This window comes from Mauremys reevesii, linkage group 21, assembly GCF_016161935.1.
Source record: "Mauremys reevesii isolate NIE-2019 linkage group 21, ASM1616193v1, whole genome shotgun sequence".
Lineage (NCBI taxonomy): Eukaryota > Metazoa > Chordata > Testudines > Geoemydidae > Mauremys > Mauremys reevesii.
In genome coordinates this window covers 18,780,749-18,793,195 of record NC_052643.1, presented here as the reverse complement: position 1 = coordinate 18,793,195, position 12,447 = coordinate 18,780,749, and the positions used below count along the sequence as shown (strand labels likewise).

The following is a 12,447-nucleotide window of genomic DNA, read 5'->3' as shown; positions in this document are numbered from 1 at the left end:
ATGTGGCCAGCTGCCCCTGCCCCTGCCCCTGCCCCTGCCAGCAAGGGCCCCACACCCACAGAGCCTTCCTGCCCTGGGAAGCTGGAGACACTGAGCACGGTCCTGGCCCTATGAACAGCCAGCACCTGTGGGTCTGGAGAGCTCCCCTTTGTCAGGCAGGATGTGCCAAAGGACAGGACTTTGGTGAGCAAAGGGTTAAAGTGCCGGGGAGGTGGGAGACACCCAGCTGCTCCTCATCCTCTCTGCAAATGCCCTGGCAGAACGTTCATCCCCTGAGAGGGCACAGGAGCCCTGCACCCTCAGGGCCAGCCTGGCACAGCTGTAAAAACACTGGCACTAACTGGGCAGAGCTAGCAAGGAGCCCCCCAGCACCCCAGAGACCCAGCTTACGTTGCCCGGTGGCTGGGGGACACTCACCCGCCGTGGCACGCGCTCACGGAGCAGCTGGGCACCTTCTCCTGCAGGAGGCAAGCTCATAACCAGCTGCAGCCTGGCTCCTGCCACGGGGCCCGTGCATGTGCCACAGCTCCTCAGGGAGCCCCTGGGCAGTCCTTCTGCCCGCTGCTCAGGGTAACCTCCAGCTGCCATGCGCTCATTGGCCCTCGCAATAGCAAGCCGAAGTGAGACTGGTTTCCAGGAATGGTGTCCTTGGAGTCTGTCAGAGCTGAGCCGGGGCAGGGAAACACACCAGGACCGCTCAGCTCCCGCAGCGTGGCAGGGCACGGGCGTCCCTCGGGAGCTGGGCGTGGTGCTACCCCCCTCCAGCAACAACCTGCAACAAAGGGGCCCGGCCGCAGCCAGCCAGTCACCAGCAAATCAGCTGCTGCTGAGCACAATGGGCTGGTGGAAAACCCAGCAAGGAACAATGCGGCAGCAGGCTCTGCAAGGAGGGAGGCCAGGGCCCCTGGTTCCTCTGGGCTGGGTGCCCCGGTACCTGGGAGTGGGTGTGTCTGGAAGGGCCCTGCCTCTGGAGGGAGGGGCAGTGCCTGTGGGCTCCACCGGTACATGGCTGGCACTGGCTGGGGGGCTCTGGAGATCCCCCTCTCTCAGCGGCCCCCTGCGCTCTGGCTCTGGGCTGTATGGATGAGTTTGGGACACTGACTGAGGCCTGGCAGGAGGGGCAGAGCTGCTGAGCCCATTGGTGCTAGGAGAAGGCACGTGGCCCAGCTGCTACTGAATGTCCAGCCCCAATGGTTTCTGAAATCAGCTCCCCTGTGTCTGAACTTAGCAAACGGGAGATAAAAATGCAGCCAGAGCTGTGCCTACCCTGGTACTCGCGTGCCCCAGCCCCCACTCCCTCCTCTGCCTGCCTCCCTGCTCCACACTCTGCCTCATGCCCGCCCAGCGCCTTGGGCCTCCGGGGGAGCCGTAGCCAAGGGGCCATTGGGGGGGAGCTGGCAGTGCGGGGGCCGCACCATGTTTTCGACGGTGCGGAGGTACTTGGCGCAGTGGCTATGCCCGTTGTAATCGGCGAGGTCAGCGGCCGTGTAGCCATCCTGGTCACGGAGCCCCAAGTTGACACCATTCACCACGAGGATCTGACAGCACTGGAAGGAGATACAAGGAGGGCATGATGGAGGGTTTGGCAGGGGCAGATCCCACTCAGGCATAATCCAGCTGGGGGGAGAGTTTGGGGAAGGGGAGAGGCTGCTACACACCCTACCCCAGATGAACCTGAGCCACACTCGGACTGGGGTGGCAGGGATGGGGGTGAGGCCAGATCCCACTCAGTATGGTACATCAGGACAGGGCCGTGCCAGGGTCTTACACATGCTGGTATTGTGCTGGCGTGCCATGGCAGGCTGGTACTGTGTTTGGATGCTATAGCTGGGTGGTACCATGGCAGGGCAGTATTGTGGCAGGGCGATACCTTGGCAGATTGGTGCCATGGCAGGGTGGTGGTATGCCAGTGTGCACTGGTGACATGGCAGGGTGGTGGTATGCCAGTGTGCACTGGTGCCGTGGCGGGGTGGTGTTGTGCCAGTGTGCACTGGTGCTGTGGCAGGGCGGTGCTGTGGCGGGGTGGTGTTGTGCCAGTGTGCACTGGTGCCGTGGCAGGGCGGTGCAGTGGTGGGGCGGTGTTGTGCCCGTGTGCACTGGTGCCGTGGCAGGGCGGTGCAGTGGCAGGGCAGTGTTGTACCAGTGTGCACTGGTGCCGTGGCAGGGCGGTGCAGTGGCGGGGCGGTGTTGTGCCCGTGTGCACTGGTGCCGTGGCAGGGCGGTGCAGTGGCAGGGCAGTGTTGTACCAGTGTGCACTGGTGCCGTGGCAGGGCGGTGCAGTGTTGAACCAGTGTGCACTGGTGCCGTGGCAGGGCGGTGCAGTGGCGGAGCAGTGTTGTACCAGTGTGCACTGGTGCCGTGGCAGGGCGGTGCAGTGGCGGGGCAGTGTTGTACCAGTGTGCACTGGTGCCGTGGCAGGATGCCTTCACTGCCTTCACCCTCTAATAAGTTTTCACTGACTGGAGCTTTCCCAGTGCAGAACAACTCTGTTCACAATCAGATCCGCCCCCGAGGCAGCTCCATTTCCTCCCACAGCTCAGCCCTCCCCAGGGCAAAGCCTGCAGCAGCTTCGTTCTGTGCCCACCCGCACCACACTGACCTCCAGCTCTCCGTTCTCAGCGGCGTCGTGCAGCGGCGTCCCCCCCCACTGGTCGGTGGTGATCTCTCCCCCGTGCAGGAGCAGCCAGCTCAGCACTTTGGCGTGGCCGCGGCTGGCAGCAAAATGCATGGCCGTCGCGCCGTCGTCATCCTGCTCCGACAAGCTGATGCTGGTGAAGCTCATCTGTAAAATGGAGAGAGCGGTTGTGTGGTCCAAGCCCTGTCCATTGCGTGACACCGCAGCAGCCAGCTGCCTCCAGCGGGCCCTGGGCCCCCAGCACGGGCGTTGCAGGATAGCAGCAGCATGGCCCTCTGACGGGCAGCAGTGCCTGGTACCTCCGGGCCAGCGGAGCAGGAGCCTGGAGCCTCCAGCAGCTCAGGCCGGAGTGCTGGCAGGGCGACCGGGCCCATCTAGGTCTGACTTAACCAGCGCGAGAGGCTGCGTGGCAGGTATCCCGGTGCAGGAGCAGCAGCCGGGGCTCAGCTCGAGTCGATTCGGAGCAGGGCTAATGAACCCCCCATCAGCTGTTCTCGTGCTGAGCCTGGGCGCTCACACGGCCCCGCCCAGCGGGACTCTGGCAGAGTTCGAGCCACCTGCCAGTCAGCCAAGCCCCTCGCCAGTGTCTGGGCAGCACCAGGCTCCTCGTGCGAGCTGACGTCAGAGGGAGCAGAGCTCCCCTTCGGCTCCCCGCATGCGAATTCCATGGGCCTGGAAATGGCTAAGCACCCCCAGCAATTACAGCAGCATCGCCATGGCAAAGCGCCCGCCCCGAAAGCCCCTCTGGCCCCGTGCCCAGCCTGCCCTCCAGCTGCGAAGAGGGCAGTGCCCCGCGCCGCAGGCTGCACAGGGTCTGGCACAGGCAGCACTCACCAGCCAGACGATGACAGTGTTGTGACCCATCTGAGCAGCCGCGTGGAGCGGGGTCATCCCGTCGTTGGCGCGCACGTGAGGATCTGCGCCGCAGTCCTTCACCAAGTACTGTATGATTTCCAGGTGGCCTTCCTGGCAGGCTAGGTAGAGGGGAGTGGCACCGTTCTTGGTCTGGGCACTAACACCGCTGTAAACGAGAAGGGGAGCAGGCTGCTGTAAATCTCCTTCGCCCTGCCCCCAAACGAAGTCACACAGCCCATGGAAAACACTGCTCTGGGTTCGAGCTTCATGCAGCTGTCAGCAGTGATGTGCAGATGCCCCCTGCCCTGCTATGGCATGACCTGCCTCCCTGCCCCCCCACCCTCCGTGGGCAGGGCCGGCTCCAGTCACCAGCAAAGGAAGCAGGTGCTTGGGGCGGCCAATGGAAAGGGGCGGCACATCCCGGTGTTCAGCGGCAATTCGGCAGCGGGTCCCTCGGTCCCTCTCAGAGCGAAGGACCCGCTGCCGAAGAATGAAGCAGCGCGGCAGAGCTGCCACCGAAATGCTGCCAATCGCGGCTTTATCTTTTTTTCCCCCCTTCGCCGCTTGGGGCGACAAAAAAGCTGGAGCCGGCCCTGCCCGTGGGTACAACACATGGGCTCAGCTGCCCCCGCGCCCTGCTGTGGTGTGACGGCCCCGTGGGGCTGAGACACTCTGAAGGGTTTCAGGTGCAATGCAGACCAGCGAGGGGCTGTCACCACCTGCCTGCAACACTGGGTGCCTGACAGTGCTCTGCTGCTGTCGCTCCCAGCCAGCTCCCAGCATGCAGGCCACACCCTGAGTCAGAGCCGTCCCTTGGGTAGGGGGAATCGGGGCAACTGCTCCGGGCCCTGCGCTTTGGGGGGCCCCGTGGGCTGCTGCGATTGGCTGGTGCAGTCGGTCCCAGAAGACATAGGTGCAGGAACTAAGTGTGTGGGGGGAGGGGTGCTGCAGCAGCCCCGGGCTCCCAGCTGCCAGCCCCACGCCCGGGGCCCAGCCACCGATGCAGCGCGAGACCCCCAAGCCGGTGGGGGGGCTGATTTGTCCTGGGCCCCACATCCCCCTAGGGACGGCCCTGCCCTGCCCTGCCCCTCTGTGTACCAGACAGCCCAGGGCCAGCAGCTCTGACCCCAGCAGCCTAGCTACAGTCCCACTATCCCATTCTTGCTCCCACCAGCCTTGCTTGCAACCAGCAAGGTGACTCCAGCACACTCCCCATCCCGAATGTTCCCCAACCCATGTGCTTTGCAATGGCCAGCCCTCTCCTGAACAGCTCAGAGAAATTAAGGGGCCCTTCATCTCTTTAAAGACACAAAAGCACATCTAGCAAGATTCAATCTTTGCCTAAGCAGGTTTCTCATTCAGTTCCCAGAGACTTTAAGCCCCCGTGGTCGAAGGACCCATCCTTCTCAGTTTGCAAGAGTGTCTGTCTAGTGATGGATGCCAGGGGTGGCTTCTCTCCTGGCTTATATCTTCCAAAGTTCAATGAACTTGTTTCAAGAGGCAGGATGACCTCACGCTGGTCTTGCCTTTCAGTGGGCTTCCCGTCCCCCTGTATGATTTCTGTGTAAATGGAGCTTCCATTGTTTTCATTCCACCCTGCTTAATTTACACAGGAGACAAGGAGAGAGCTGTGACATTCCCTCCCGTCTGCGGGGGCGGGGGGAGACCTCTTTCTCCCTGTTTGGCCACAGACTTTAAAGCATAATATCATTCAGTAACCCTCTTTCCTCACCTAGCGATACTACAGACAAGCCCCAAAGATCTCAGTCCCCAGTGTGCCATGACTGTTCAGAAAAGACCTCTCTCTATCCACTGTTGTACTACAGTAATACGGGATACAAAGACTGATTCAATAGCTTATCACTGGAGTTCCAGCCCCACAACCCACCCCCACATCTTTATAGACCAGTAAATCTTTGAAATGGATCCTTCTGAGAAGTAAAACCCAGATTAAACTTCCCTCTCCTGCTGGGTACAGACCCATGCTGTCTTCTCCCACACGTATTAGTGTGAGGTTCGCCTCCACCCCTTGTTGGGTCTAGTTACAGAATATGTGACTAGGTTCTCATTGTCTTTCAAAGTGCTTGGGAAGTAAACAAATTTCTATGGGCACGTGGGTCGACCTAATGTACATCTGCATGGAGCTGCCGCAGTAGTGAAATCGTTTTTGAGTGTGCACATGACACTCCTTGTGTCGGCAGTGCGCGTCCTCACCAGGAGCGCTTGGAGCAACTGTACGGTCAGCGGGGGCATTGTGGGATGGCTTCGGAAAGCAGTAACAGTTGACATAAGCGACGCAGTGTTTGCACTGACACTGCATCCCCCTAACTACACTGACATTGACGCTACGCCACTCGTGGAGGTGGCGTTATTACATCAGCGTAAAGGGGTGGTGACATTGGCGGGAGCGAAATCCTAGTCTAGACACTTACAGAGTTAGGTCGACATAAGCTGGCTCGCGTCACCTTAGCTCTGTAGTGTAGACCAGGCCGTTGTCTAGTGCAGCCTTGTTTACAGCTCCTCCTGACGTGCCTGATTGAAACACACTGGGTTGATAATTGCAGCAGACAGCCACAACCCCTTACACCCACTGTGTACATCCGTCACACACAAATATTAATGATCAGAGTTGTTCGTTTTCAAATGATACTTCCCAACGCATGTTCCGTACGAAGATTATTACAATAGTGTGTAGGGTGCTCTGTGCCACACACAACGTCACTTAATTACCCTCTTTAGGGGCTGGTCTGCATGGAGGTTAAAGCCTACAGCAGCTAAGACTTACTCCTGGGACTCAGCTGAGCCTTCTGGCGGTGCAGGCCCTAGGTTCAGCCCCTGCTGACCCATGGAAGGGGCTGTTACAGGTTTGCTAGGATGCTCTCTGCTCAGCCAGGGCAGCCACTGAAGAGATTGGTGCAGGGCTTCCACGCAGGCTGAATAATAATGCCACATCCTCCCAGCTGGCTTTGGGATTGCCAAATACCTCCTAGGCACACGGCCCATGCTGCCCGGGCATGCGTGCGCCCCACACCACTCGGACATGCTGGCAGAGACGGCACGTGGGCTGCAGATGCCTACAGAGACACAGGCACCACGGCAGGAAAAGTGCCCAGGGAACACGAGTTGGGGGGGGGAAAGGATCAATCTCCAGGGAAGGTCTGAGTGTGCTCAACTCCCTCTGGAGTCACGAGCACTTGGATCCTGTGGGGACTGGCATGACGTGCTGCCCAGACAGGCCGGGCACAGGGAAGGATGCAGCAGCTCGCTGGAGATGCTCAGGGGGCAGGGCAGGCAGGAGCCAGGAGGACAGAGCAGCTGAGCAGCCCTGTGGCAGACAGCAATGCACATGCCACAGCCCCCACCTAGCCGTCCTCCAGAAGGGCGCGCCATGTGTGACCGTGTGGGGGTGCATTACCCCCCTGCTCGGCTCTCGCTCGGCGCTCCCCTAGTTCCCCTTGCAGAGGCAGCAGCTGCCACGGGAGGTCATCCCGTTAATGAGTGTGCTTAGGCTAATCTCGTTCCTTCGGCTGTTTTTGGACACTGCAATTTAGCAGTATTTTCAAATAAGCAGATTAGGCGTCCAATAAACACAGACGCTGCGGCTGGCCCTGCCCATCACAGCAGAGGAAGAAGCTGTAATGAAATAATTGGGATGATAGAGAAGAACCCATCCAGCAACTGAATTACTTGGGCTGGTGGCTTAAACTTTATGCCCAGACCAAGTGTTAGCAACCAGAGGAGCCGGCAGCTCTGAGATTCCTCCGGCTGGGTGCAAGGCGAGGCCCCCACGGCAGTGTGGGCTCCCCCTCGGCTCACAGCTTGGTTCCCTTTCAGCTGGGACCCGGGAGTGCAGCAGAGAGTGAGCTGAGGGGGCAAAGTTAGCCAGCCAGCCCCGAGCGTCCAGGCTGTTATCCCTGGCTGATGCACTCAGAGCAGGGCTCCGCACGGTCTGGCGCAGACACCCTCCCCGTGGATGTGCTAATATTGCCAGGTGCCTTTTTTTTTTTAGGTTTCTGGCACCTCCGCACGCAATCTCATTGGTGCCCTGACCCTGACACTGTTCAGAGCCCGCAGATCCCCCCAGCCCCATCCTGTCACAGCCAAGCCCTGCAGTGCATGGGGCAAAGCGGCAGCGTGGTGGTGCCCATGGGCATGAGGGCCAGATCCCATGCTCCTTCCTCCGGCACCGCTCCCGCTGCCTGCAGTTACGGACTGCAGGGGGAGGGGCTGAAGGGATGGCGGGTCTCCAGTCTCCCTCCCCAGGGGAAGCAGTTAGCTGCATGCAGCACAACTCCACTTTGGGACGCGCTGCTTTCGCCGGGCACTGCACTGTGCAGTATCACGCAGACCGCGGGACGGCCAGGCAGCCCCCTGATGGGTGGCCTAGGACTGTGAGAGTCACCCTGGGAAAGGGGAGGGCAGGAGATGCCAGCGTGGGGCACAAGCACTAGGCTGAGGAGAGCAATGCCCCTTTGACTGGGAGGCCCCTGCGCCAGCTGGCCCAGCGAGGGGACTGCACAGCCTGAGCCCCCCCCAGCAAGGGCTCTTGAGACATGAGCTCAGCTGGGATCCCCGAGCAGGCTGCACCACACAGCGGCTAACCGGCCGGGAATGCAGGGCCCCATCTGCAGCTCGGGGGACTCATCCGAACGGGTCCACGTTCACGCCACGGGTTCAGCCTGGCGCTGAGATGACCAATCCCACACCGTGTTATTGCTGCCCGCAGGTGGGGCACCCAGCAATGCCCGGGTGTGGGAGGGGGCAGCCATGCTGCTGGGTGCTGCCCAGTCAGGCCCCCGCCTGCAGCCCAGTGCCCCCGACTCCACCAGCAGACACAGGGACTGGCCAGGAAAGCTGGGCGGGGGGTGAATTCCTGCATTCCAGCCCCTTCCCGGGCCATGCCCTGAGCACCCCCGGCCCCCAGGCCCAGCGCAGGGCAGTACCACGCTTGGCACTGTTGGTGTCACTAGGCATAAATCTAGGTAACTCGGGAGGATGGCTTTGGGCCTATGTGACCCAAAGTACCTTTATGTAAAGTGCTTTTGTTAGCCTTACTAAACTTTTGTAACCTTTTGTGTTATGTGCTAATTGCTGGCAGTGGCAAGGTTGCTTGATACTAGATGTAGCCAATACTAAATAAGATAGGCGGAAAGCAGGTGCTGTAATTAAAGTTATATGCATGAGAACGTAGCCCCCACGGTGGGAAAGTACAGATAACTGATCACAGAAAAGTTGCTAACGAGCTAAGGTGGTTTTTTGCCAAGTATGACTTAACTGCTTCATGTGATTGCTATTGCAAAGTGTATTTGCTGCATGGGAATGAAAGGTGGGGGGAGAGGAGGAGTGTGGGGGTGATGGGAATGCTTAGCTGAAGTTATGTATAAAGAGAGGGAAACCGCTTGTATCGGTGTGCAGGATTTGAGATTGCTGTCTCCCTTGCACCTTATCTGGGCTCAAATAAACCTGGTTTTTGCTTCTCCACCTTGGTGTGTTTATTGGCGAAGCACACCGGGCAACGAACCACTGTTGCTGTCGCCTCGGGCCTCTGTGCCGGCAACAGCACTTTCCCCTGCCGGCGCTAGGACGTCTCCCCAGCTCCACCTGCCTGGACCCGAGGTGTCAGGAAAGGTTCTCCTCCTCCTCCGAGAGCGGGACCAGCAGGCACGCCGAGGGGACGGCCTGGCTGAGGCTGCACTGGCAGCACGGCCCGGGAACAGAGCTCCACGCGGCAGTGCCCTCCTTGAGCTAGGAAGGGGGGGAGGCCCCTCCCGGCACACAGGGCTGCGGTTCTCTCAGCCGGTAAGCGGCACGCGGAGGGGCGTTCGGCTCAGCCCCGCTCGCTCCTCCCAGGGAGCGGTCTCAGGCAGACCCAGGGCTCTGGGCCCAGCGGCCTGAAAGTGACAGGGACCTGTTCAAATCACCCCAGCACTCAGTGAGCCAGTGAAGCTCCCGAGGGCAGTGCCCAGCTCCGAGAAAGCTGCGCTGGCTATCCACTGCGTCGGGGCTAGGAACGCCGATGGGCCAGGCCTGCATGGACCCAGCATGGGTCCCAGGGAGCACGGGATGCCGCTCTGCTGCAGGCAGGTGCCCAGCACTCAGCACTTTACCAGGAAGAAATTCCGCCAGTGAAAGCCCTGTGATATCAGGATAAATCGAGACCAGTGGGCTACCAAGGGTCTGCTATCAGTAGCCTGCTGCTAACCACTGGTGGCCAACAATCCTAGGGACAGTATCTAGGCAGTAACTACACTCAGCTGGGCTACAGCCTGTCCTCAGGTGCCAGGCGTCCCCCTCCCCTTTTCTCTCTCCACTCGTCATGCCCAGATCCGGCACCACATCAGCCTGCGCTAAGCATGCCGTCGGCAGCTCCCCTGCACCTCAACTCACAGCCGCAGCCCCTCGCTCCTCTTTTCAGATCTCTCCTGCGGCTTCCTCCCTCCCCTCCAGCTCTGGCGGCTTCAGGTTACCAGCACCAAGGCTGCAGACACTCTTCTGTGGCACTAGCGCTCAGCCTGCAGCACGGCATGACAGTAACAGAGCAGTGCGAATCCATTGCCCAGCTGCAGCCACGAGCCAGGGCTGCGAGGCAAGTGGCCTTTGCAAATAGCACATTTATCTGCACCATCATTAGAAGCAAAGAGCTTTGGGCCAAATCCATTGCCGGTGTAAATCCCTGGGACTCAGTGGAGTTGCACCGAGCATGAATCAGCCGGTGGGGCTGAATTCATCGCACACACGCACACGCAGTGTCAGTCGCTTCCCTGCCCAGGCCTTGTCTCAAGTCCAGGAACTCAGAGCAAGTCACTGTAGGACAGAGAACTCCAGCCTGCTTCCCGGGCTAACCAGGGTTGGGCAAATGGCTGTGGCTGCACCCCCTGCCCTGGGCCTGCTGGGCTTGGAAAAGCTCCACACGACGGTTAGGTGAAGCCCATCCTGCCAGGGAGGGGGCCTGGCACAGCTACTGAGCAGGCTGCCAAGCCATGGTGCAGCTTGTAGAGACAGCACAAAGCGGAGAAAAACTGACCCAGGTCTGCGGGGGAGGGAGGGGCAGGAGGCAACTGCCTGGGGGAGCCAGGAACAGGCGTTTGGTGATTTCCGCTTCAGCCCTAGTTCTGACCACAGAGCCACCGCTTGTTGGTAGGGGTCTATTTTAGGGCCTTTGGTGTTACATCAGGGACCAGTCTGGTCCAAGGTTCCCAGAGCGAGATAGCGAGAATGTGATGTCGGGGCAGGAATGGCAAGTGGGAAGAGAACTGGGCCCTGGAGGTGGCACTGGAGGTGCTGGGGGATGAAGAGAGAGAAGCAGCCAGTCGCTGGGGCACTGCCATGCACTCTGCAGGCCAGGATGGATGCCAGGCTGAGAACAGCTCCGGAGGGGACCGTGGCCTGCTCAGGATAAACCCACGGCAGGCAGTGGGCACCAGCACAGGCTGGGTGGGCAGCAGCATCACAAGCTTCACCCATAACCGCCCTCCTGATCAGCCAGGGCCCCTGCACAGGGGGTGCCTCCGGCATGTCCATGTATCCAGGACGCTCTGCCAGCCACAGCCCCGCAGGGATGGTGTTTTCACGGGTGCAGAGACCTGCCCAATGGGATCTGCACCCAGAGCCCAGACTCATTTCCTAGCCGGAGGGTGCTGGATTTCAGCCGACCAGCCCAAGTGCCACGCACGCTGCACGGGACGGCCAGCTAGGAACACACCTGGGAGGCTGCCAATTAGAAACCAGCACTTGGAGCCAGCATCTCTACAGAGCCCCCAGCTCATCCGGCACCAGGATACGCTGGCTCTGGCACTTGCCGCGGGGAGCTGGTTATTCAGCCCTCAATACAAACCTGTTGAATATTTTAAGAAGGAAGAGCAATAAATACTCTGCTCTGTTATCCAAAAGATCCCAGGCACCTTAATAATTGATCCCTGTAACGGTGAGACGGGCTGAGGCTGGGTGTGCTCTCCACACAGCCTGGCCAGATCCCCTGGCCACGCGCCGGCTCTGCCCAAACGCCCGCGGCGCTCGCTCGCTCGCTCTCGGTTGGTCGCAAGCCTTCGGCCCCCCGTTATTCAGCTGCAGGAAGCTCCCCGGCCGGCCCAGGGCACTGGATAGCCAGTATCGGGTACGGGCTCTGAGGCAGGAGCTGACCCCTGCTGTCTATGGCAGCACAGCCCCCAGCGCAATGGGCCCCCGCCCCCCGGTGCAGGCCTCCAGGCTGGAGCCAAAGCTGCCTTGGGCTGGAGCTGCCCCAAGTGGGAGCCTGGCCAGTCCCTGGGCACAAAACACACCAGCACCCCTGGGCCTGTGGCTCTCACACCCTGATTGCCAGCACCTTGGTGACCCCCGCAGCCTGGTGTGCTCAGGCATGGAGTGCCCATGGCCCCCTTGGGAGACTGGACCACAGCCACGTCCCCTCTCTCGCTCCCTTCTCTCCCATCCCCGGTGTCCGTGGCAGCTTTGCCTGGGGTTTGGGGTGAGATTAGCTCAGTGCCCAGCCAGCCTGCCTCGTCCTGTTCCAGTGTCACCCCATTGCTCTGGCTGTCCCTGGCTCGCACCGCCCCCTTCTCTCCAGCACACGCACAGCACAACAGCAGGAGGGGAGGCTCAGAGGAACTCGATGCTTCTCTGGGCCCTTTCCCCCACCCAGGGGTGCGGGCACTCGGGGTGGCTGGTGGTGGGTCCATCACACACAGGGTTTGCAGTTCGGTTCCAGGGCTCTCAGCACCCTCCCCATTGTTCCAGCACCCTTGGGGCTCACGCGCTGCAGGGAGCTGCAGCTGGCTCTCAGTGGGGCTCCCCACCCTCTGGGCTTGTCTGCACGGCACAGTTAACCTGGGTCACAAGGTGAGCGTCACCCCTGCCTGGTGTCCTGTCCACACCCAACCCCCTTCTCCTGAGTGCCATGTGGCTGGTCAGGGGAACAGGCACAGCTTGTCCGCAGCACCCAGAGTCGAGCCGCCGAGCAG

The 12,447-nt window shown here is 60.7% G+C and overlaps 1 protein-coding gene across 4 annotated transcripts in view; it reads right to left on the bottom strand.

Annotated features, from left to right (window-relative positions):
* The window catches only part of ESPN (espin), a 79,070-nt gene that overhangs the window by 43,294 nt on the left and 23,329 nt on the right, over nt 1–12,447 (bottom strand). For all 4 annotated transcript variants that reach the window (XM_039509547.1, XM_039509548.1, XM_039509549.1 and 1 more), the window contains 3 exons: nt 3,470–3,656; nt 2,600–2,782; nt 1,416–1,547 (listed from right to left, as the gene is read on the bottom strand). In XM_039509547.1, the coding sequence (XP_039365481.1) occupies nt 1,416–1,547; nt 2,600–2,782; nt 3,470–3,656 (502 nt within the window). The remainder of the gene's footprint in view (nt 1–1,415; nt 1,548–2,599; nt 2,783–3,469; nt 3,657–12,447) is intronic.